General features: G+C 36.5%; 1 protein-coding gene across 1 annotated transcript in view; it reads right to left on the reverse strand.

Moving 5' to 3' along the window:
• Nucleotides 1–25547, reverse strand: part of LOC115219339 (cilia- and flagella-associated protein 43-like) — a 106811-nt gene that overhangs the window by 31858 nt on the left and 49406 nt on the right. The window contains exons 18-26 of the mRNA XM_036509001.1: nt 25113–25190; nt 22635–22760; nt 20847–20951; nt 19376–19492; nt 17752–17802; nt 16625–16663; nt 8749–8778; nt 5569–5607; nt 1664–1721 (exon numbers count right to left, since the gene is read on the reverse strand). Coding sequence (XP_036364894.1) covers nt 1664–1721; nt 5569–5607; nt 8749–8778; nt 16625–16663; nt 17752–17802; nt 19376–19492; nt 20847–20951; nt 22635–22760; nt 25113–25190 — 643 coding nt within the window. The remainder of the gene's footprint in view (nt 1–1663; nt 1722–5568; nt 5608–8748; nt 8779–16624; nt 16664–17751; nt 17803–19375; nt 19493–20846; nt 20952–22634; nt 22761–25112; nt 25191–25547) is intronic.

Genomic DNA, 25547 nt, shown 5'->3' on the forward strand with positions numbered 1-25547 from the left:
TGAATTCAGAATGTTTGGAGCTAGAACAAATACCACAAAGTAATGCTTTCCAACACTCAAAGGATTCTGCCAATTTACTGCATAATAATAATAATAATAATAATAATAATAATAATAAAAATAAAAATAATAATAATAATAATAATAATAATAATAATAATAATAAAAATAATAATAATAAAAATAAAAATAATAATAATAATAATAATAATGATAATAATAATAATAGTAATAGTAATAGTAATAGTAATAATAATAATAATAATAATAATAATAATAATAATGAATGCCCTGATGCAGTACCAGGCAGTGGCTCTCATGGCTTCTGATCTTAACTGATTGGAAGTGTTATCATGTACATTGTTTTGTCTTGGTATAAAAGATGGGCTACAGCAAATATTCTGCTCAATACCACAGATTTTCTTGTCAGTTGTTTGACCTTTACCAGTTGACCATGTCCCTTAGTTGCAGATGATATGTGCATCTCTGATCACGAGCAGAAGTAGTGGGGGAGCATCATAGCCATGTGTTGAGAGGGATTCTTTGGGGTTTGAATAATTCACCTCTGGAAACATGGGTGGTTCTTTCAACATCCTTAAACAATCCTTATTCAGGGACCTTTTGAGCAGGATGGGCTACTCAAGCTGAAGAAAATTCTAACTGGGCCCCACCTGCAAGGTCATGTGCTGTTTATCTTGATATGAGATCACCATGTCACGCACATATGGTTGTGATGCATGTGCCTGGTGTACGCTTATCAGACGGGTAGTCATGATGGGTATATTGGACTTCGTATATTTTACCCCAGTGTCACTTTGATGGCATGAACTGCTCTCTCACTCAATAATAATAATAATAATAATAATAATAATAATAATAATAATAATAGCAAGAGCACCCAGAGAGCGCAAACCTCCGCCAAGGCAACACCAACGTCCTCTCAATGATTAGCCGGAGATGGTCTTTAAAATGAGAATATCTGAAATAAACTTGACTGTTCTCACTAACAGGAATACTAAAAATGAACTCAACCGCTCTCAAAAATTAAGTAAAAAAAAAAAACAGAAAAAATAATCCAGAATCCTTGTCCGCTACTGGATCAATCGCAAAATCTAATCAGTTCATGCCAGTCGTGAGGCCAAACATCCCTGAAAGTTTCATTTGAATCCATCCTGCAGTTCTTGAGATATTTTGTCAACAGACAAACAAACAAACACGAGTGAAAACAATACCTCTACCTTCACTAAGGTGGGGGCAATAATAACAACAATAATAATCATTTCTGCTATAGGTACAAGGCCTGAAATTTGGGGGAAGGGTAAATTGATTATATCGACCCCAGTACTCAACTGGTACTTAATTTATCAACCCTGAAAGGATGAAAGCAAATTCGACCTTGGCGGAATTCGAACTCAGAATGTAGTGACAGACAAAATACTGCTACGCATTTTTCCCCCGGCAAGTTAACGAGTCTACCTACTCAACTTATTATTATTATTATTACTATTATTATTATTATTACTATTATTATTATTATCATTATTATTATTATTATTATTATTATTATTATTATTATTATTATTATTAGTAGTAGTAGTAGTAGTAGTAGTAGTAGTAAATCTTTTATCAATATAACGGGAAGAGAATTATCAGTTAAACTTACCAAAACTTCCTGCAATTGCAGTGGACATTTGCATCTCTTCTGCTCTGCTTTCAATTGTCTTTAGTAAGAGCCAAGAAATAAGAGAAATATACAAGCAAATTATTACAAGCTCCACAACATTGAAGATGAAATTTAAATAAACTTGGCTATAACAAAGGAAAATAAAAGAAAAAGAGAAATAACAATGAATATGGAATTAAGATGCTCAAATTTTTCCTCTTTCTTCCCCTTCTCTTCCTTTCCCTTTTTTTTCTTTCTTTTTTCCACCCCGTTATGTCAACTTCTGAGAGAAACAGAAACATCATCTGTAGTGGTGATGAAGCTTTGGGGACTCTAAGAATTGAAACGGTCTGATGTTTAACCCTTTGACAATGGTTGGCACAAATATGCGATCACACTTTTGCTTGCCTACCCGCGGTTAACGTAAATATACAATGTAGAGCTGCCCTACATCTATCACAGACTTTTTAGCGGCTGACGTATGTTTGCGTTTGCTGTCGTGTACTTTATCTCTTGAGGTGCACACGCTCGCCATCCCGTGCATTAGCTTAGCTATTTTAGATTACGTTCAAGTCATGAGACTAGCAGTAGACCAATGACATGCGGATACTTTACATGCATAATACCGATTTCTTTATTAACCACAGGAGACTAAACATAGAGAGGACAAACAAGGACAGACAAATGGATTAAGTCGATTATATCGACCCCAGTGCGTAACTGGTACTTAATTTATCGACCCCGAAAGGATGAAAGGCAAAGTCGACCACGGCGGAATTTGAACTCAGAACGTAACGGCGGACGAAATACGGCTACGCATTTCGCTCGGCGTGCTAATGTTTCTGCCAGCTCGCCGGTGCTTTGAGTTGTACCACACGCAAGCTATTTTCTGAACTTGAGCAGAATAACACGTGCATGTCATATTATGATAAATAGCTTCACATAGTTCGTTTTCATAGATGTAAATGTATGATGCTATGTTATTGTAATGGTGAACCTAAATAGATGTGAGCTCGTTGGCACTTGTGTGTTTGTGTGGCCTCATTAGATAAAAAAAACCTGAGCAGTGTCTTGCATGCTGCGGGTAATACAGGCATCAAGGGGTTAACATATGGATAGAAGAATGTAGCCAAGTCATTTACTTTAGACCCTTTGGAACTATTTTTTCAAAGGTGGTACTGTTATAATTATTGTTGCCTTTGTCCTTAGTGGCCAAAATATATTGAAAGGCAATGTTGCACTGTGTTTGTGAATACATCTTTAGACCATCAGCCTCAATCCAAACAGACAGAACAAATTTTTTTTCTTCCTCTTTTGCTCTTTTCTTTTCTTTTAAACATACTCATGTAAGGACATGTTCTTGTGAACATTCATATTTATTTCTATATTCATTGACTGACAAATGTTCATATATGGTCATAAGTTCAAATGATATTACAGTTATTGCATCATGTTCCAAGGTAAAGCGCTTCACTTTGCTTGCCAAAGCCTACCTTATAAGGCTGATGACTGGTTCCACTCTGACCTGAAGGTTGAGTGGTTCATAGTAAGGAGAGACAGACAGACAGACAGAAACAAAGAGAAATGGGGAAAGGAAATCAAGTAGCTGTAATAAAACAGATTATTTACTTTGACCCCATGTAATAATACAAGGTTGCAAAAATTAACTCTTGCTAAAATGAAATAAAACAGTCAAACATAAAACTTCAAAAACATTTTCCAAAATTTTATAAGAAAAAATTTAAAATTCAAAATTCAACAATTATAAAGCTACATTTCTACAGTTGAGCTATTTAATAATAATGACAAAACATATTTTAATGTTGGTAATTAAAGCTAATACACAGAAATTTAACCCTTCAGCATTCAGATTACTCTGTAAAATGTAATGTTTATTTATTCCCATTGTTTCAAATTAATCATGAATTATCTTGTGACTTTAAGATTTCAATGATGTGATTGTTTATTTTCAGAATTGTAGGGTAGGTGGGAGAGACTAGATCTGGTCAGTCTGGGCATAAAGCAGATAGATTATTTAGGCTGGATATAGCTGGTTTTAATGCCCAAAGGGCTAAAATGGAAAAGAGCAACAGGGCCAATGGCTTGATTTGAACTTTATATCTGTCATTTTGTCATTTAGAACAGCAGAAATACTGGGTAAATTATCCTTACAAGGCAGAAAAATTTATCAAACAGCCATGGGACTTGAACCCACATCCCTCAAGACTCTGGCTGAGTGTTTTACCATTAAGCTAAACTGCCCGAGGCTTGGGGGATGTGGGTTCGAATCTCATGGCTGTTTGTTAACAAATTTTTTCACCTTGTAAGGCTAATTTAACCAGCATTTCTGCTGTTCTAACAGAAATTCTGAGTTCGAAAAAATATCATCTTCTTGTTTGTATTGTACAATTCACATTTCAATGCTTCTAATAAAAACAAATTGACCAGAGTTAGTCATAAATTTTTTGCCTGTCATGTAGATCACATGTACCACACAGGACATATTTCCCTCGCATCCATGCATTATATATGAGACATTTTCCCAAGTTTTTCCAACCACCATAATTACTTGGGATTTATGGAAAGCATGGAAAGGAAAGCATTATATTACCCTGAATATATGAAACAAGGGCTAACTAAAGGCTGAAAACAAGCATGGACATTTAGAACAAACTTATGAAAATACTTTGGATAGGCAAAGGGTTAAGATAACTATTGATTTTTCTCACTAAGGGTGTAATACCAATTAAAAAGTTTCTTGCTCCACCCATTAACTATGACAGCTCCCACTTTACTATCTGTTTTCCATGCAGTAAGAGTCCCTGGGCATTTCAATCTTTAGCTCCAAACACTTTTATATTAAAGAGAATCAGTTTTAAGTAGAAATGAAAGCAACATCTAACAAATTGTACATCTCACAAGATGTCTTATTTTGTGAGTTTTCAAGCCTCAGAGATGAAAGGAAGCTCAGAATGAACACATAACAGTTAAGGAGAAACATATATTTCACTGATCAATGGCATAAAAAGGGTTGAATTCTGGTTTATTTACCCCATATAATCTCATAACTTTAAAAAAATTTCTTTTGAATTTTCAGAAAACTTTAGCAAATCTGTGTTCTACACACAGGAATTCATACAATTATTAAAAAAATTTTTTTTTTAATTATTTTATCCCTGCCCTCCCCCATAAATCCTAAAAGTTCCACTCTTTTTCGAATTTTTTTTTTTAAATAAGAGATTAATATTCTTAAACCAGAATTCCACTGTAAAAAGGTCACTGGTCAAATGGAGTGACCGATTTCTAAGTGGTGGTGGTAGTGGTGATGGAGTAGTGGCAGTAGTGATGGGATTAAAGAAATGATAAGCCACATATGATGACATGCATACAGTCTCCAAGATGTACCATAAGTTTTAACAAACAAGAATCAAAGATAAAAGCTGAAAATTCAAAGTAAATGTGTAGCATTGCATTAAACAAAGGAAGGGATTAAACTGATAACTAAATTAATCTGTTTCATTTTGGGATTTAGTTTGCAAGATAGTCAAGACTATTGAAAAGGTTGCGAGACGCAACGAAAATTTTAGGAAAATAAAAATAAGAAATATGTGGAAATTTTACCGGTGAGTGTGTTACATTATAAGGCACAAAAAGAAAATGACTCTCCCCAGACACAACATAAATTAATCTGGTCATCATCTATTAAATATGCCAACACAAACTACAGCATGGTGTATGGCGATGAGAATCTACAAGCCTTGAAGATAGGCAAAAAGCTAAAAGACGGTGAAAGCATAAAAAAGAGGCAGTGTGAGAAGCTGCGTAGGATGAGGCTAGGTGAAATGCGTTGAAAGAGGCACAAGCATGTAATATCTTTAGGTATTAGAAAATCTATTCAAGCAGACCTTGGGTTTGTCTTCAGCAACCTGGTAGTGTATTTGGTCCTGTTTAAATAGATGTACAGATAAGATACAAGTGGTTATAACAACAACAATAGCACCATGACCATTATTAGTTTATAGATGGAAATTGTCTCTTGAGTTGTATTTTTTTTTTTTATTATCTGCGATGTATGAAGAGCAGTATCTCTCTTATATGTGGTGAGAAGAATTTCTTACAAAGACACAAGAAGGGGCAGAATTAGAAAACTATATCGACCCCATTACATCACTGAAACTTTTTTTCAACCCCAGAAGGATGGAAAACAAAGTTGACCTTGGAAGGATTTGAACTCAGAATGTAAAGAGCAGGAACAAATAAAGCAAGTGCCAGTAAGGCAACGCTGGTAATGATCACACTCGAACAGTGCCTTTTATGTACCACTGGCTTCCGTGCTAGTGGCACATAAAAGGCACCATTCGAGTGTGATCGTTACCGGCATCGCCTTACTGGCACTTGTGCCCTTGCTAGTAGGGTGCCAAGAGCACCATCCGAGCATGATTGTTGCCAGAGCGGCTAACTGGCTTCTGTGCTGGTGGCGCGTAAAAGGTACCATTCAAGTGTGATCGTTACCAGCGTCGCCTTACTGGCACCTGTGCCGGTGGCATGTATAAAAAAATTCGAGCGAGGTCATTGCCAGTACCGCCAGACTGGCCCCTGTGCCAGTGACACGTAAAAAGCACCCATTACACTCTCAGTGTGGTTGGCAGATCAAGATTGGAGCCTGGTGCAGCCATCTGATTCGCCAGCCCTCAGTCAAAATCGTCCAACCCATGGAAAGCAGACGTTAAACGATGATGATGATGATGATGATTTGTCTGCTGATCTAATAATTCTAGCAATCCATAATGGTTCCTAACAGAGTTACATACAATATTACAATTTTCGAAGGAGAAGAAACAGTTACTTAAATCTTTCCCAATACTTTAACAAATCCTGAAAGGATGAAAGACAGCATTTGTTGCAGCAGGATTTGAACTCAGAATGTAACGGGAAATAACTAAATGTTATAATTGCATGATCATTTTGTTTAATGTTCTACTGATTTCCTGTCTAAATAAAAGCAAACAGTAGAATCTGAGGACACTAGTGATGTTCTGCATCAGCAAATAGTAATACAAACAGCCCAAAGAGTGGGATATACTATGTTAATGAAAAAGAGGAATCTAATGTTTAAAGAAGAACCTTAAATCAGAATAAGAGGAGTTGTTTAACTGTGTTACTGGAATCACAGATCTAGTATTCCACCAAAACATGTAAAAATGTCATCTCCCCCACCCAATAAATATATCTAACAGAAGCATTAGACATTTGAGTAAGACTTGATCTCCAAACTGTTGAATCCCTTCAAACCATCCAACTTATACCAGCATGGAAATGGATAAAAAACGATGACGATAATGCATCGTTGAGCATTTATATATATGTGTGTGTGTATGAATGTACATATGTATGTATGTACATATGTATGTATGTACGTACGTATGTATGTATTTATGTATGTATGTATGTGTGTGTGTGTATATATTCAGCTGGGTGTCTGGAACTTCTTGGTTTTATTTCAAAGCCCTTGACAGAGATGGTATCAACTGAGAAGAAGTTCCAGACACCCAGCTGAATACTTGACAGACACTGACTTTGCTGACGACATCGCTCTTATCAGTGATTCTCTCTCCAATGCCCAGTCTCTTTTACAATCTCTCGAACAAGCCTCAAATTGTGTAGGTCTTTACCTCAATGAGGCCAAGACTGAATATATAAACAAGGCCTGTCCAACAGTGATTGCATCATCCATACTCTCAACAATGCGCCCTTAAATATGGTTTCTGATTACAAATATCTTGGGTCATACATATCATCATCTGGAAAAGACTTTCTAACTAGAAAGGGTATGGCCTGGTCAGCCTGTAATGACATGCATAAGATCTGGTCATCAAATCTAAGTAGAGACTTCATACTTGAAATCTTCAAAGCCACAGTCGAACCAATTCTACTATATGGCTCAGAAACCTGGACGTTATCAAAGAAGCTTGAGAGGCAGTTGGATGGAACCTACACTCACCTCCTTATGAGAGACAAAATCTCTCGTGGAAGCGTCATCCAACCAAAATGCAAATATATGGTAAACTACCACCTGTGTCATCTCTTGTGAAAGGTAGGAGAGTCCAGTTTGCTGGACATTGTTGTAGAGCTGACAACAAGGCAATTTCTACTCTTCTCCTCTGGAAGCCATCTACTCGCAATACCAGAGGGCGCACACTCTCCTACCTTGATGTAATCTCCAGGGATACAGGCATCCAGCAACAGGACCTCCGTAATGCTATGATGGACCGTGAAGTCTGGCGTAGCATGGTAAATTCCATTGTCTCGACCATGGTCAAACAATGATGATGATGTGTGTATATATATATACATACAGGGGTTGGACAAAATAATGGAAACACCTTAAAATTTCAAACAAATTTATTTTAATATGATGTAGAACCACCTTTGACAGTAATTACAGCTTGAATTCTATGAGGCATGGACTCATACAAAGTTTGAATTGTTTCCAAAGGAATTTTTGTCCCTTCTTCAACTAAAACAATCTCCAGTTCTTGTAAGGATGATGGTGAGGATATTGACTCCTTACTTGTTTTTCTAAAATGCACCATAAATGTTCAATAATATTGAGATCTGGGGACTGTGGTGACCAGATAAGATGTTCAACACTAGAATGTTCCTCGTGCCATTCAGTAACAACTTTAGGTGTGTGAATTGGTGCATTATCATCCTGAAAAATTGTGTTTCCTTCCAGAAACAGTTCCACAACCAAAGGATGAATTTGATCAGATAAAATGCTTAAATAGTCTTGACTATTAATTCTGCCATGAAGGGAAACCATTTGTGTGTATGTGTGTGTATATGTGAGGCCACATATCTTTATACCAGTATACATACACAAACATATGTATAGGGAGAGACATGCAAATTAAATAAAAAGCATTTTCTTTCTCACAATATAAAATTCATTTTTCTGTTTAATCTATTTCTAACAAATAAATAAAATATGTTACTTAAAATTCAAGAATAACATTTAAATATATATATATGAAGCTAATAAATTACAACATGATTTAGGGGTAAAAATATGAATAGTAAAATACCTGGTTATCAATGTTAGAGTCTTCTCGATCCTAAATCCAGATATTAATGGAATGCATAGGAACAAAGAACATGCATAAGGTAATTATATCGGTATAGGAAGATCTCAATTTTGTACATTTGTGTTAAAAGGTGTTAAAAGGCCAGAAGTAATACAGGAATGCATCTATATAAGTTGTGTGCAAGTATATATATGCAAATATTGTGTGTGTGTGTGTGTTTGTGTGTGTGAGTGCATGTATGAGAGTGTGTGTGAGAGAGAAAGAGAGAGAGAGAGGAGTGGCTGTGTGGTAAGTAACTTGCTTACCAACTACATGGTTCCAGGTTCAGTCCCACTGCATGGCACTTTGGGCAAGAGCCTTCTACTATAGCCTCAGGCCGACCAAAGCTTTTTGAGTGGATTTGGTAGACGGAAACTGAAACTGAAAGAAGCCTGTCGGGTATATGTATATATATATGTGTGTGTGTTTGTGTGTCTGTGTTTGCCCCTCCCCCCTCCAACATTGCTTGACAACCGATGCTGGTGTGTTTACGTCCCCGTAACTTAGCGGTTCGGCAAAAGAGGCCGATAGAATAAGTACTAGGGCTTGCAAAGAATAAGTCCTGGGGTTGATTTCCTCGACTAAAGGCAGTGCTCCAGCATGGCCGCAATCAGATGACTGAAACAAGTAAAAGAGTAACAGAGATATGAGAGCATGTGTGTGTGTGTGCGTGGGTGGGTGGGTGTGTGAATGTGCATGTGTGCATGTGTGTGTGAGAGAGAGAGAGAGAGAGAGAGAGAGAGAGAGAAAGAGAGAGTGTGTGTGTGCTCAACAGGTACTTATTTTATAAACTCCAAAAGAACAAAAAGTAAAGTCGACCTCAGTGGAATTTGAACTCAGAACATAAAGACAGATAAAATGCCACCAAGTAATTTATCCAGCATGCTTAAAATTCTGCTTGCTCACTCACTGCCTCAGTCAGAACAAATATTGCAAGGTATTTTGTCTGATGCTCCAATGAAATCTCTTGTGAATGTAATTAACGATAAGGCTTTCTTTTCCTAAGAAATCTTTCATCAACATGGAACCTATACAAACATTCAACCTGCAAAAAATAACAACCAAATCTCTCTCAAATTACACTCAACTATCTTAAAACTGGGAAGGACGCGTTGGATATTGCTATACTGCATGACAATACTATCATCATCATCATCATCATCATTTAACATCCGTTTTCCATGCTAGCATGAGTTGGACGGTTCAACTGGGGTCTGTGAAGCCAGAAGGCTGCATCAGGCCCAGTCTGATCTGGCAGTGTTTCTGTCAGTATTACTATATAATAAGAAAATAGGTAATACTATCTGAGACCTCCTTCGGCCACGACACAGACCATGGGATTGCACCTAGAAAGTTACCCTCCCAGGCACAAGTCCAGGCAAGGTTGTTTATGGATACTATATGGTAATACTATATGGCTATTCTATATAAGAAAATACGTAATACTATATGACCATGATATGTGATAAGGTTACAGATAATACTTCATAGCTACATTATGCATGAAAAAATGATGGGATGATCACAGCTAGAGTATCTTTCATTACAAGATGGTTTAGTCAGAGTTAAACAACAATAACTACTATAACGACAGCAACAACAACCAACAGATTCCTGAAATAATGTGAATATCAGCTTTAGATAACGGATCGTTTAGGGTATCAGTGTATGAGTCCTAGTGTAGTGTATCTGGGACATAAGGGCTGGAAGATTTCATACTGAGAAGAGTTGAACTCGGCACAGCAAGCTAACACTGCAGCTTATAGGCACGACTTGAGTTACAGTAGATGCAGATGTGTGGTTAAGAAGCTTGCCTTCCATCCACGTGATTTCAGGTTCAGTCCCACTGTGAGGCCTCTTAGGCGAGCATTTCCTACTATAATCCTGGGGCCAACCTAAGCCTTGTGAGTGGATTTGGTTGACAGAAACTGAAAGAAGCCAGTTGTGTGTGTGTGTGCGTGCATGCATTTGCATCTCCAAGCCTTTCATATATTTTTTGGTCAGCTTGTGAGTAAAGCTCAGTTGTGGTAATGTTGTTGTGGTGTAATTGTCTATTTTGTGACATGTTACCAGCGGTGATCATTACCAGTGGTGATCGTTACCAGTGGTGATCGTTACCAGCAGTGATCGTTACCAGCGTCGCCTTACTGGCACTTGAGCCCTGTGCTAGTAGGATGCTAAGAGCACCATCTGAGCATGATCGTTGCCAGAGCAGCTATCTGGCCTCTGTGCCGGTGACACGTAAAAGACACCATTCGAGTGTGATTATTACCAGTATCGCCTTACTGGCACCTGTGCCAGTGGCATGTGTAAAAGATTCAAGTGAGGTCATTGCCAGTACTACCTGACTGGCCCATGGCCGGTGGCACATAAAAGCACCCACTACACTCTCAGAGTGGTTGGCATTAGGAAGGGCATCCAGCAGTAGAAACTCTGCCAGATCAAGATTGGAGCCTGGTGTAGACATCTGGTCCGCCAGCCCTCAGTCAAATTGTCCAACCCATGCTAGCATGGAAAGCGGACGTTAAACAATGATGATGATGATTATGATGATGATGTAATGAAATAGTTTTATGAATTGTTTAATTGGATGAGCAGGAATAAAGAATTGTAGAGAGAAACAAGAAGAAGTGTGAGAGAGAAATAAGAGGAGAATAACAAGGAGTTGAAATGTTTCAAAATTGGTGGTGAAAAGAAGACTGGAGCAAAGAGAATGGATAGATGTCATTAGTTTTATTCAAGTTTCACAGATAACATTTACACTAAATTGACCATATTTCGTGCAGGAAATTGAGGAGGGGCTTTATGTCTCATTTGAGTTCATTGAAGCATGTATGTAAAGAAACATGCTAGAGGTTAAATTGCCATTGACATCAACCACGGCCTCCAGATGACATCACAATCTCCTGCAACTCCTTTGGATGGTTTCCCTGTTTAAGTTGGTGAATGCTGCCATAATCTTTATCATGGTGCTGTTTTTCTCACTTTGGTGCCCAACTGACCCTACTATACTGTGTAATCGATAAAATCAAAAGCAAACGATGCTCATGTGTGAAATTAAAAATATAAAATGGCAACAATCTACCTATCACACCCTGTATATATGTAAGTATGTTTGTGCATACATGTGTAAGTTTGTAGATATAAGTATGCTAGCTTATAATGAGGTATACAAAATTCGTAATTATACAAATGCAGGAATAATCTCATCCACTCTTCTTTTACTCGTTTCAGTCATTTGACTGTGGCCATGCTGGAGCACTGCCTTTAGTCGAGCAAATCGATCCCAGGACTTATTCTTTGCAAGCCTAGTACTTATTCTATCGGTTCTCTTTTGCTGAACCGCTAAGTTACGGGGACGTAAACACACCAGCATCAATTCAATAACATAATGGCCAATATTATCAATGACCTCCTTCCAACAATCTATAGACTTCTTCATACCAATTGTACAAAATTCTTTTGGTTTTGTACAAAAACTGTAGCAGGTGGGTAGTTTCCATTTATTGATATGTTTTAAGAACTAGTCTATCAAGATGATTCTGTAAAGTTCAGAATAGGTTTTAATCAGATGGAGCAAGGTCCAGTAAATAAAGAAAGTGTGGAACTTTTTTACAACCAAGGTTTTCAATCTTTTCAGCTATGATCTTTGCTGTAAGAGACCTTGTATTATCATAATCGAACACCAGTCAATTGTGAGTCACTAAAGTAGGTATTTTTTCTTTCAAAGCAGTGTTTAAACATTATAACAGCTGCCAGTAAATGTTTGTTGTAATTGTTTCATTAACTGATAGTATCTCGAAGTGGATCACACCAAACACAATCCTACTAAACACTAAACAACATTTACCTGGGATGGTTGCCCCTTAGTTTGTAGTTTAGCCAAGTCAATTCACCTTCACTAAACTCCTTTTTCTTCTTTTTTTCTGCCTGCGTCACTGAACATTCTTGCGAAAAAATCCATTTTTCTTCAACTGTCACTAATATGTTCAAAAGTAGTGACATGCATTCATGTGTGAGCAGAGTAGCGCAAATGTTCAAATGCATCAGTTATTTTCTTATTTCGTTATTGCCCACAAGGGGCTAAACATAGAGGGGACAAACAAGGATAGACAAAGGGATTAAGTCGAGTACATCGACCCCAGTGCGTAACTGGTACTTAATTTATCAACCCCAAAAGGATGAAAGGTAATGTTGACCTCGGCGGAATTTGAACTCAAAACGTAAAGGCAGACGAAATACCGCTAAGCATTTCGCCTGGCATGCCAACGTTTCTGCCAACTCGCTGCCTCACACAGCTGTTTTCTGTCAAGTTATGGAGATTCCACTTTCAAAGTTTAGACACCTTTCCAAGCCATTTCAGATGCTGTTGAACTGTTGAATGGCGTGAATTCAGCTTCTGGGCTAATTTTTCAACCACAGCAGCACTATTTTGATCAGGTTCTTGCAAAAGCAAGTTTTCATTAAATTGAACAGGGCAACCTATTCATGGAGCATTTTGTAAAGTGAAATAAAATTTTCTAAACCTTTCAAATCATCTTCAACTGGTTCTTTTGTTTAAAGGAATCTTTCCTATAAACAACATGAATATTTTAAATTGCTTCTACTTCATTATTGCCTTTTCAAAACTTATAAAGCATTAGAAAGGGAATCCTACCATAGACACCATGCCTAACAAACACTGAAGTGCAGGGCAGTCCTATGATCCATTGAGTCCTGCTAAACTATCCAACCCATGTCAGCATAGAATATGAACATGATGATGATGATGATGATGATGATGATGATAAAGTATTATATGTCTTAAATTCTTTGTGGACATCTTTCACCTTTCACCAAGTGGGGTCAAAGTAGTAACTGAACTGGCTAACTCATACTCTGTCATGAATGACCATGTGATTGCACCTAGAAAGTTACCCTCCAAGGCACAAGTCTGGGCAAGGTTGTTTATGGAAGACCAGCAGTCGCCCATGCATACTGCCTCACCTCTCCATGCCACTGATGTTATCTAAGGGAAAGGCAAAAGCCGATACAGCTTGGCACCATTTATAAATGTGCAAGCTCATTTATAAATGTGCAAGTAGCCGAGCATTTCACAGACATGTGTACCCTTAACGTAGTTCCCGGGGAGATTCAGTATGATATAGAGTGTAATAAGGCTGGCCCTTTGAAACACAGGTACAAGAGAAAGAGGAAGAAAAAGTGAGAGAAAATTGTGGTGAAAGAGTACAGCAGGGTTCACCACCACCTCCTGCCAGAGCCTCGTGGAGCTTTAGGTGTTTTTGCTCAATAAACACTCACAATGCCCAGTCTGGGAATCAAAAGCGTGATCCTACGACTGCGAGTCCACTGCCCTAACCACTGGGCCATTGCGCCTCCACTAACACATACTGTAATGACATGAATTACTTGTTAACAATTGTTCAAAGTCATTGTAACATGAACTGTTACCATTCAGATATTTTGAAATAACAAACAAAGCAGTTCAACTTACAGATATCAGATTTTTGGATATTACAAATGGGATGACCCGATACTAACCTACTTCTACTGAAAACAATAACTCACATCAATTCTATATAGATATCAGTTACAAATACTAACACAAAAGTTATAAGGAATCCAAAACATGCTATGTTGCATTCCTGTACTTATTCACCAAATTCTCATAAACTCCCCAAATTGAATATCTTTTTATCCTTTTATTTGTTACAATCATTTGATTGCAACTGTGCTGGATCACTGGCTTGAAGGGTTTTAATCAAAGAGACCCTAGGACTTTTTTTTATGACCAGTGCTCATTCTATCGGTCTCTTTTACCAAACTGCTAAGTTATGGGGACTAAACACACCTGCATCAGTTGTTGAGTGGTGGTGGTGGTAGCAGTGGTGGTTGACAAACACAGATGTAAACACACACACACACACACACACACACACACACACACACTCACACACGACATGCTTTTTTCAGTTTCCTTCTACCAAATTCAAAGCTTTAATTCACCACAACAGAATTTGAACTTAGAGCATAAAAAGTGGTGAACTTTGCCTTTCACCTCTCCAGGGTCAGTAAAATAAAATACCTGCCAAATACTGACTGTGGTTGATGGTTTCAACTTCATATTTGTTGGCTTTGTGCCAAAATAAGAAGCCATAGCAGAATTATTTGCACACTGGACAAAATGCTTTGCAGCATTTCTTCTGGTTTTATGTTCAGAGTTCAAATCACACTAAGGTTGATTTTTACCTTTCAGTAATTTTGAAGTTGATAAAGTAAGTACCAGTTGAGCTCTAAAATTGATGTGATTAACTGTGTCCCCTACCCCCACCACTACCATCACCACCAGTGCCACCACAATTTCTGGCCTTGAGCCAATAGTAGAAAGAATTATTATTATTATTATTATTATATTATTATTATTATTAAGGCAGCAAGTTGGTAGAATCATTAGCACACTGGACAAAATGTGTGTGTGTGAGTGTGCTGTGTACACAAGCATGTGTATGTGTATGCATGTGTGTGTGTGTGTGTGTGTGTGTGTGTGGTGTGTGTGTGTGTGTGTGTGTTAAATTCAACTCCAGATTTTTTCAGCTGCCTCACATATATATAAAAGTATGAATTTTTTAAAATAAGAATTCATTCATGATGAATCCCTGAAAGGTGCAAAAGCACTAAATAATAGCTTTTGTTCAAATCTAGACTGCCTTCATTTCCTTAATATATACACATATGTATACATATTACACATGTATACATACATACATACATACATACCTTGTGCCTATAGTAGAAAGGATTAATTATTATTATTACCAAAAGTTTATCATTTAAGTATATATGAACATGTCTGGATATGCAAGTATATGCATGAGAAGACATACATAAAACAAAACATATGAATCTGCATGTATATATATATAAAAAAAATACCCTGTTGATGTTGTTGAAATTCCAATGAAGGAGCCTTGGATCTAGGTTAGAAACTGGCTCTTTCTCTATTGGCTAGAAATCTTGAAATAAAATTGAATAATGACATACATACATCTGATGGATTCTCTCATCATGAACAACTAATGAGGGTTCAGTAAAATAAAGTGGTAATCATGTTCTATGGACACGACTTGTCTCTTGAGGCCTACCAGGAAGACAGGTTGGTTCCTCTCGAATTCTTTGTAAACTATTAAATATATCTCCTTCTGTGTATATATATATACTACCAAACAAACATGATTTTTATTGAACTTCTAATACTTTTTGTTGAATATTTTCTTAAATACTTTCCTGTAAACTGTTTTTAACATTTTCTTATTATTATCAAAGAATGTATATAGGTATTTTAATACTTTTGTGACAACCAGTACTTAACACAAAAAAAGCTTATACAAAGCTCTACATTTTACTTTTGACAATCTTTTTCTAATAAAATTGAAACCGGTCAAGTGAATAAACATCTTTAAAATTGCATTTTCAAACCTTCTTTCATGTATGTGCGTGTGTGTGTGTGTAATTGCACAGATGTATGTATGTATGTATGTTTGCATGCATACACACATACTGGGTTTGTATGTCAATTGGTAAACTAAATAATATAAGAATTGTTCAATAAAGTCTAATACTATGATTTTATTGTATAAAATCATAGTATAAGATACTCAATAATAGCAATAATAAAAGTAACAATAACAATAGGAACAACAACAATGACAACAACAACAACAGCAACAACAACTTTTTCTAGTCATAACTTTTGTTGTTAAAAAAGAACTATGAAATAATATATATAAAAATAAAATATAACATAGACAAAATATATAGTTCCAATAAGTAGCTTCACCTCATCTTGTATACTTTCTATTGAACCAAGCATATCTACCTGGAAGCATAATAAACAGAAATATATTTTACATACAAGCATACATACATACATACATACATACATGTACACTTATATACAAACATATGTACAAAAAGAGGGAATTATACAGGTAGATATGTGTATATGTATACACATTCACACACACATTAGTAAATGAAGGTATGACTGCATGATTGAGAAGTTCACTTTCTAATGTATTAATTTACACATATATGTATATATGTATGTATATATGTATATATATATTTATATATACACATATAGATAGATAGATAGATAGATAGATAGACAGATGGATATGGATAGATAGATAGATAGATAGATAGATAAATAGATAGATAGATAGATAGATAGATAGATAGATAGACGGATGGATATAGATAGATAGATAGATAGATAGATAAGATAGATAAGATAAGATAGACAGACAGATAGATAGATAGATAGATAGATAGAAAGATAGAAAGATAGATAGATAGATAGATAGATAGATAGATAGATAGATAGATAGATAGATAGATAGATAGATAGATGGATGGATATAGATAGATAGATAGATAGATAGATAGATATCTGAGTATGTATGATTGTGTACAGAAGAATATATTAATCGATGAAATTCCAACTAAGTCTGACTCACATTTTATTACTTGCAATTTTTACAATTTTATATTGAAATAAACTAGTACTTTCATGCATTATACACTTGTCAATGTTCACATACATTCACATACTTCTCTTGTACATGCACACATATACACACATATACTCACACAGAGTTGAAACGCTGTTTGATTTTTCTTTTCAGCACTGAATGTTCACCATCCACCTAGTTTGCCATCACCCCTTTCTTCCTTATTCCTCTATCATCGTTTCCTTTCTCTCATTCATGTGTTGTGATGGAGAAAAACACAAGAGTATTATTATAGTAGCTAACAATTTTTAATAGTTTTCGAAACCAGAAGGCAGATGAAAGATTAAATCATAAAGGATGTAAGTGAATTAGATTTTGCTACTTTCAATTTGATTTAAGCTTGATGAAAAGAGTTATTAAATGCTAATTATAAAGTAATGAAACAACTTACACTTTGTGAACCACTAGCTCTGGATATTAATTCAAATATCTCTTGGTTAAACTGAACATAGAGAAGAAAGAAGCCATTATTATAATTGTTATATGTTCAGAGTAGACAAATATTAAAGGTGTTTTCAGTGCAAAGGTAGGTAAATAAGGATTTGTAATATATCGAACCATAGAGACACCACTCTCTCTGAAAGACTATGCTCAGAGGAGGAATTGAACCCAGGACTGCAGACTAATGACTGAAACAAATAAAATTTGTTTCAGACAAATGACTGAAACAAATAAAAGAGTAAAAGAGTAAAAGAGTATATAATGAGTTCAAAATTTTATAGAAAAGGTTATTCTTTAATTTTTGTAAGAAATATAGTCAATTGCATTTATCTAAGTATTTAATTGATTCTATTTTATTGGCTCTGCAGGGATGACAAGCTAAGTCAACCCTATAAGGATTGGGAAGCTAACTCTAACAGTTACTCATCTATGTCATTCATAGATTAATTACTAACTAATCATTTTATACATTTTTATCTACCAAAACAGGTTTCATTATTTTGTTTTTCTTCTTCAACCACAAATTTAAAGTGATTAGTGATTATTCCAGTCAAAGCAGTCTTATATGAGAAAACTTGTAAAATTCTGCAGAGTTCAGATTTTTCACTTACACTTGGCCCATGAAACTGCTAATATTAATTTCCTTCTTAGACAGTAAGCTGGCAGAATCATTAGCCTGCTGGGCAAAATCCTTAGCAACATTTCATCTGTCTTTATGTTCTGAGTTCAAATTCTGCCAAGGTTGACTTCGCCTTTCATCCTTTCAGGGTCAATAAAATAAAGTGAGCACTTGGGTTGATGTATTCAACTTACCTCCTTCCCCAAAATTACTGGCCTTGTGCCAAAATTTGCAATCAATATCAATTTCCTTCTAACTCTTCTAAACCTCAACACTCTTTCAGCTGAGATTCAAATCCATCATAGCCCCTCCCCAATCTTATTAATCCAAGTGTTGTCACTAACTTCCACAGAACAGAGTCCTTAACAGACACAATATGAGAACAGTGTGACTGGAATACTTTAACTTTCTCAATTCTCAAAACTAGTTTTGTTCCATGAAATAGGAAGACTCTGGCTCTATCTGAAGAGTTCCTGGCTTCGGGTAAAAGAAAATACAGGAGGATCAGTTAATTATGATTTTATTCAACATATACCCCTCTCAGATTCACACACTTACTGCAGTGATCCTTCAGTTTTTCAAAGCTCTGTAAAAGAACTCAGAAGGTTGGCTCTCCAACCAGACCTTTCGTGATACCCTTAAAGCCAGGAACTTTTCAGTGCCTCCTTGTATACTCCATTTGTGTCTTTGACCAAAGTGTTACAGTAATTGTTGAGCAGAGCAACCAAATATGTTCACAAGGACCTGCTTCCCTATTCAACTATATTCTACTGTTTTTAGCTAACTTATGAATCTATATTAGTGTTATCTCTGTATTCTCAGTCAACATTTGAATTTATTCTATGTAACCAGATTCACTTGTAAACTCTTAAATGTACCCCATCCTCTTTTATAACTATTCCATTCCCGTCCTCAGTTTAATAAGTAAAGAAATAAATAAAGGCATATTACAAACCATATCAACTATTTTCTCAACTTTCCGTTTGTTCTCAACCCTTTGCAGTAGCTCCAGTTCTTCTTTTGACCTTTCAATCAGGGGGAAATTTTCAACTTCTAGAGGAATGAGGAAGGCCTGAGGAAAGAAGAAAGTACAATATTTAGTGACAATTGATGAAACAAATACTGCAACATCCCTCTACTTATAGATCATACAAAAGAATTTTGGGAATCCAGTCATCTTTCATGTCAACATGTCCTACCCATGTACAGTGAATTCTCAGCAGCATGGAGATATCACATTTTTCAAAGATTTTGACATCTGCTATCTTATCTTGCCATTTTATGTTGCAGATATTGCGCAGAGAGATCTTAGGAAAAGAAGTTATTTTTTATTAAACATAAGTAATCCTGAAACTTCTTGATATCACCTTGTATTTTGTTCATGTGCTTTCTCTTGAACTCATTGGAAGACAAAAATCATATCAACAGTGCCTCTCCCAGCCTGAAATCCACACTGGGATTCAGGATATATTCTTTTCTGTTAATTGTTTCAGTCATATACATATATACGACAGGCTTCTTTCAGTTTCCGTCTACCAAATCCATTCACAAGGCTTTGGTCGGCCCAAGGCTATAGTAGAAGACACTTGCCCAAGGTGCCATGCAGTGGGACTGAACCCGGAACCATGTGGCTCGTAAGCAAGCTAATTACCACACAGCCACTCAAGCTGTTTATTACATGTTTATTGACGCAGTTTATATATATATATATATATATATATATCATCATTTAATGTCCCCCTTTCCGTGTTGGGTTGGATTGGATGGTTTGAACATGTATATGTATAAGTACACACACACACATACACACACACATACATACATACGTACATACATACATACATACATACATACATACATACATACATGATGGCTGTCCACTCGTGACCGAGGAAGACCATTGCCGACCTTCAGGAACATTGTGCGCTCTAGGACTAACTTATATTTTGCATTTGCAGCTCCGTTGGTGGCTAATGAGCCCAGCTCTTGACAAGCATACACGACTTCAAACATTGCAGACCAAGCTTTCCCCATTCACTATATGAGCCGTGCGCTTTTGCGCAGCTCGCTTAAGTTCTTCATGCTGGATACGTGCTCTCTCAAGAGTGTCGATCCCCTCCTTAACCTGTTTCCTCCATCCGCGGTGACGACAGGCATACATACATACATACATACGTACATGAATACATGTTGGTAATAAGTGTTTATTATGTACCCAAAGGAATTCAATTCAGCTTGTTAGAGAGTGTCTCATTCCAAATAGCAATGCTCTATTTAAGATATAAAATTTAATGCCACAACTTTGTGGTCAGTACCATTTCAGAATTGAATGTCTTGACCATCAGAAACAATGTACTGACTATTGTCCACTTCTGCTAACTGTAACTTTTGTTAATAAAGATTGGAAATTTAGACAAGGATATTACCTTTAGGGATCGGCCCTTGACAAACATTTTATCATAGCATTCTTCTTTAATTTTCTCTTTGACAAACAATTTAGTCAGATTTTCATATTCAGTGTTTTCATATATCTAGAAAAGAAATAAAGCAATCTATTGGATTGTTTCAATGTTTTGCTTCTCCTCATTCAACATCGTCATTGACATTGCCATCATTCTCACTGTCGTTGTCATTGTCATTGTGTCATTGTTGTCATTGTTATCATCATCATCATCATCAACATTGTTATCATCATCATTATCAACATCATCATCATTGTCATCATGGTCATCATCATCCTTATTATTGTCATCATGGTCATCATCATCATTGTCATCATCATCATCATCATCATCATCAACATAGTCATTGTTGTCAACATCATTATCAACATTGCCATCATCATCATCATCATCAACATTGTTATCATCATCATTATCAACATCATCAACATTGTCATCATCATCATCATCGTCATCATCGTCATCGTCATCCTTATTATTGTTGTCATCATCGTCGTTGTTGTCGTCGTTGTCATCATCATCAACATTGTTATCATCATCATTATCAGCATCATCAACATTGTCATCATCATCAACATTGTCATCATCGTCATCATCATCCTTATTATCATCTTCATCGTTGTCGTCATCGTCATCATCATCATCATCATCAACATAGTCATCATCATCATCAACATAGTCATCATTGTCAACTTCATTATCAACATTGTCATCATCATCATCATCAACATCATCATCATCATCATCATCAACAGCAACAACAACAACACTCTCATCCTCATCATCACCATCAACATTGTCATTATTGTCTTCATCAAGAGCATTATGATCAGCAATGACATTTAAGAACTGTTTGTTTCTTTTGTTTGTTTTTTTCATTCTGGTATGAGGTCTATTCATCACAATCTTTTATCTGTCAGGACCAGATTTGACCAAGTCACTTCTTATTTATAATATATTCCTTCACATTCCTCCTTCATTTGAGCTCTTCACTGTGTGTTCACATCATTTAATAGCTAACCATGTTATCAAGGACTTTGATCTATTAACACTTCGTTTAAATCCACCACTCCTAGAAACACAGCCCACAGTAGCTACACAGACATAAATCCTTGTTGTTTGACGATAGGACAACTCTAATTGAGCAGACTTATGATCAAAGGTATCCCAGTCATGACTGTTCTGTTTATTTTGTTACTCAGTATGTCTTTTTTTATTGTTGTTGTTGTTGTTGCTGCTGTCGTTGTTTAACTTTTGGTAAATCCAGATTAGGCAAACCAATTAACAAACACATTTCAGGCACAGATCTCACTGCTTTTTCATAGACAGAATCTAGAACTACATTAGCTGATGTGTATTATCTTTATTTAAGATGGTAGAGTGTAAGTGATTTCAAGGAGATTTGGTTACTGTTTCTAGCAGAGCAAAAAACTGCATAAAGGCATTCATATCCATCAGAAAAATTTTTGAAAGAGGGAGAGGAGAGGGGAGTGGTGGTGGTGTTGGTGTTGTTGTTGTTGTTGGTGGTGGTGGTAGCAGTAGCAGCAGCAGGGAAGAGTGAGAAGGAGTAGGAGGTGGTGGTGGTAGTGGTGGTGGTGGTGGTAGTGGAAGAGGAGGCAGAGGAGAAAGAAGTGGGAGTAGCAGAAACAGCAGCAGCTGTAGTAGTAGTAGTAGTAGTAGTAGTAGCAGCAGCAGGAGGAGGAAGAGACAGAGGAGGAGGATGATGACGACAGCACATCAACAAAGACTTACCTTCTGAATGGCTGCTTCGCCATCAGCTTGAAGACGTACTTGCTCCTCAACATCTAAATCAAATTCATATTGCTCCAGCTTCTCAATATCTGGACGGTTGTCATTAGCCTTGAGCATATCTTGTACCTAAAAACAGAAGCAAACGCCCACTTTCATGTAAAACAGGACACAGCAACTACTACTACTACTACTCTAATAAGGTGGTAAGCTGGCAGAATTGTTGGAGTATCAGAGAAAATGTCTAGCAAGATTTCTAAATCCTGAGTTTAAAATTCAATTAGGGTTCACCTTAGCCTTTCATCCCACTAGGGTGAGGAAAATGAAGTACCAGTCAAGTATTGAAGTCAGTGTAATCAACTAACCTCTTTCTCCTAAAATTGCTGGCCTTGTGCCAAAATTTGAGACAATTATTACTAAAGCTTTTAGACGCTACTTTTCCAAGGATGTCACCCTGAGGTTTAGTGACAACAAGTCTTATCAAATCTCTAGAAACTTTCTTAAGAATATTCCAGAATCCAGGATTGCACTTTCCAGCAAGTGAACAATCGAACAACAATTCCAATACCCTTCAGCCTCTTAAACAGCAGTTTTGGTGAACTAATTACTACAGGAACAATTGCTAACTTCATTTTCCAGTCTCTTCACCTCTCTCTGGCTAAATCCTGATATTTCTTAATTTTCCCAATTTCTTTCATATCCACTCCATTATCATGTGGTATTACAAAGCCACTGCACTTACACTGTATTTTCTTTTCATTGGTCTCCTACAATCACATCTGATCTTCTTGCATCAATAGTATGGTCAGTCTATATGAAGAAATCCCATAAAATTCTGTAATTAATATTCTCCTTCAGACCCTATGGCTCATGTTCATGCCACTTTTTTGTTACTTTGAATCCACACACTCACCTAACATACCAATTAGTTCTTTTATCAACACAGTCATGCCTGTACTAATATTCCCTTTTCTACAGATTCTGCGTTTGCTCTCTGACTAAGTTTTATCTTTTGCCTTTATCAAACTACTTCAAATAGACTGTTCCTGGGCAGCTGTAAAAAGTGATTTGGTTTCTTTTCGCAAATTTCCATCTATCGGTCATAACCAGTGTTCTTTACTTCCTCAGTTAGTTACAAGAATTGGCCATGTAATTTGTTCTCTTTCCAGCTATTTGTCTCATTGTTCTTTCTTCAGTTCTTGAATTCTCCTACTGTTGCAGTTGAAAATAACTTGAGATATTGTTTTTCAATGAAGACCAAATTATTATTGAATTTTTATTTATGCAAAGAATGGAAAAAACTTAAGGAAGTTACCAACTTCAAGTACCTTGGTGCTTAGACAGAATGTAGTGAAAAAGACTTTGCCGTGCGGAAGGCACTTGCTTAGCGTATGTGTCACAAATTGCATAATATCTGGCACATGAATTAAAAATCAGATTGTTTGTCTTCATAGTAGAATCAGTTTAGTTATATGGTACTGAAACTTGGACCCTCACCAAAAAGTTTGAAAAACAAATAGATGGCTGCTACATAAGAATGTTAAGAATGGGATCAGAATGTTACATGGAGAACTCATTTAAACAACAAGCAGCTTTTTCCAGATCCACCCAAAGTGACTGAGAAGATTCAACAGAGAATAGTAAGAATTACTGGCCATTACTTCAGGCACCCAGAAGAACTTGTGTGTCAACTGGTTTTATGGCAGTCAGTTGAAGGAAGAACCAACAGAGGAAGAACGCGTCTAAGCTATGGGGACAACTTGCTTCAGGACAGTGAAATGGCAAATATCCTCAAATTAAGAACATGCATAGAGGACCATGATGGATGGTATGTTTGCATGAAATCAATGAAGCTTCTGGGAGGATGACCCAACTAACTATTATTTATGACAGAAGTCTGTCATAAATATGACATAAACATATGAAGCATATCTTGAAATATGACAAAACTGTTAAAAAATAAAAGCAAAAACGAAAACATGATCTATTCCATATTTTGGTAATGTACTGTTATATCATCATCATCATCATCGTTTAACGTCCGTTTTCCACGCTAGCACGGGTTGGACGGTTTGACCGGGGTCTGGGAAGCCAGGGGCTGCACCAGGCTCCAGTCTGATCTGGCAGTGTTTCTACAGCTGGATGCCTTTCCTAACACCAACCACTCCACAAGTGTAGTGGGTGCTTTTTACGTGCCACCTGCACAGGTGCCAGGGGGGTCTGGCATCGGCCACGATCGGTTGGAGCTTTTTATGTGGAAGCCAGCCAAGGCGGCGCTGGCAATGGCCACGTTCGGATGGTGCTTTTTATGTGCCACCGGCACAGAAGCCAGTCGGGGCGGTGCTGGCATCGGCCACGTTCGGATGGTGCTTTTTATGTGCTACCGGCACAGGACCAGTTGAGGTGGCGCTGGCAACAGCCACGTTCGGATGGTGCTTTTTATGTGCCACCGGCACAAAAAAAAAGAGTTAGGGTATTTACAGTTTGTCGTATCTTAGAAACTGCATCTTTTATTTTCTGTTTCTCTTCTGATATTTCTCTCTCTTTCTCGTCAAGAGCCTGCAGAACAAAAGAAAAGCAATAAAGATGTATACATTAACGATTTCTTTATTTCAAATCTTAATAAAAACGATTTCTTTGTATTTAATAACATAATAATAATAATAATAATAATAATAATAATAATAATAATAATAATAATAATAATAATAATAATAATAATAATAATAATAATAATAATTATTATTATTATTATTATTATTATTATGGCTTTAAGTCCGACATAAAATTTACATCTACTTTGTCAAAAACTAGTATTGAATTTTTTGACACAAAGTTAAGTTTTCTGGAGGCAGAAAATCAACAGAGCTATTTTGCAAGCCCACATCATCCCACATTTACCCCCACCACTAATCA

The sequence above is a fragment of the Octopus sinensis genome, linkage group LG14 (assembly GCF_006345805.1).
Source record: "Octopus sinensis linkage group LG14, ASM634580v1, whole genome shotgun sequence".
In the NCBI taxonomy this organism is placed as follows: Eukaryota; Metazoa; Mollusca; class Cephalopoda; order Octopoda; family Octopodidae; genus Octopus; species Octopus sinensis.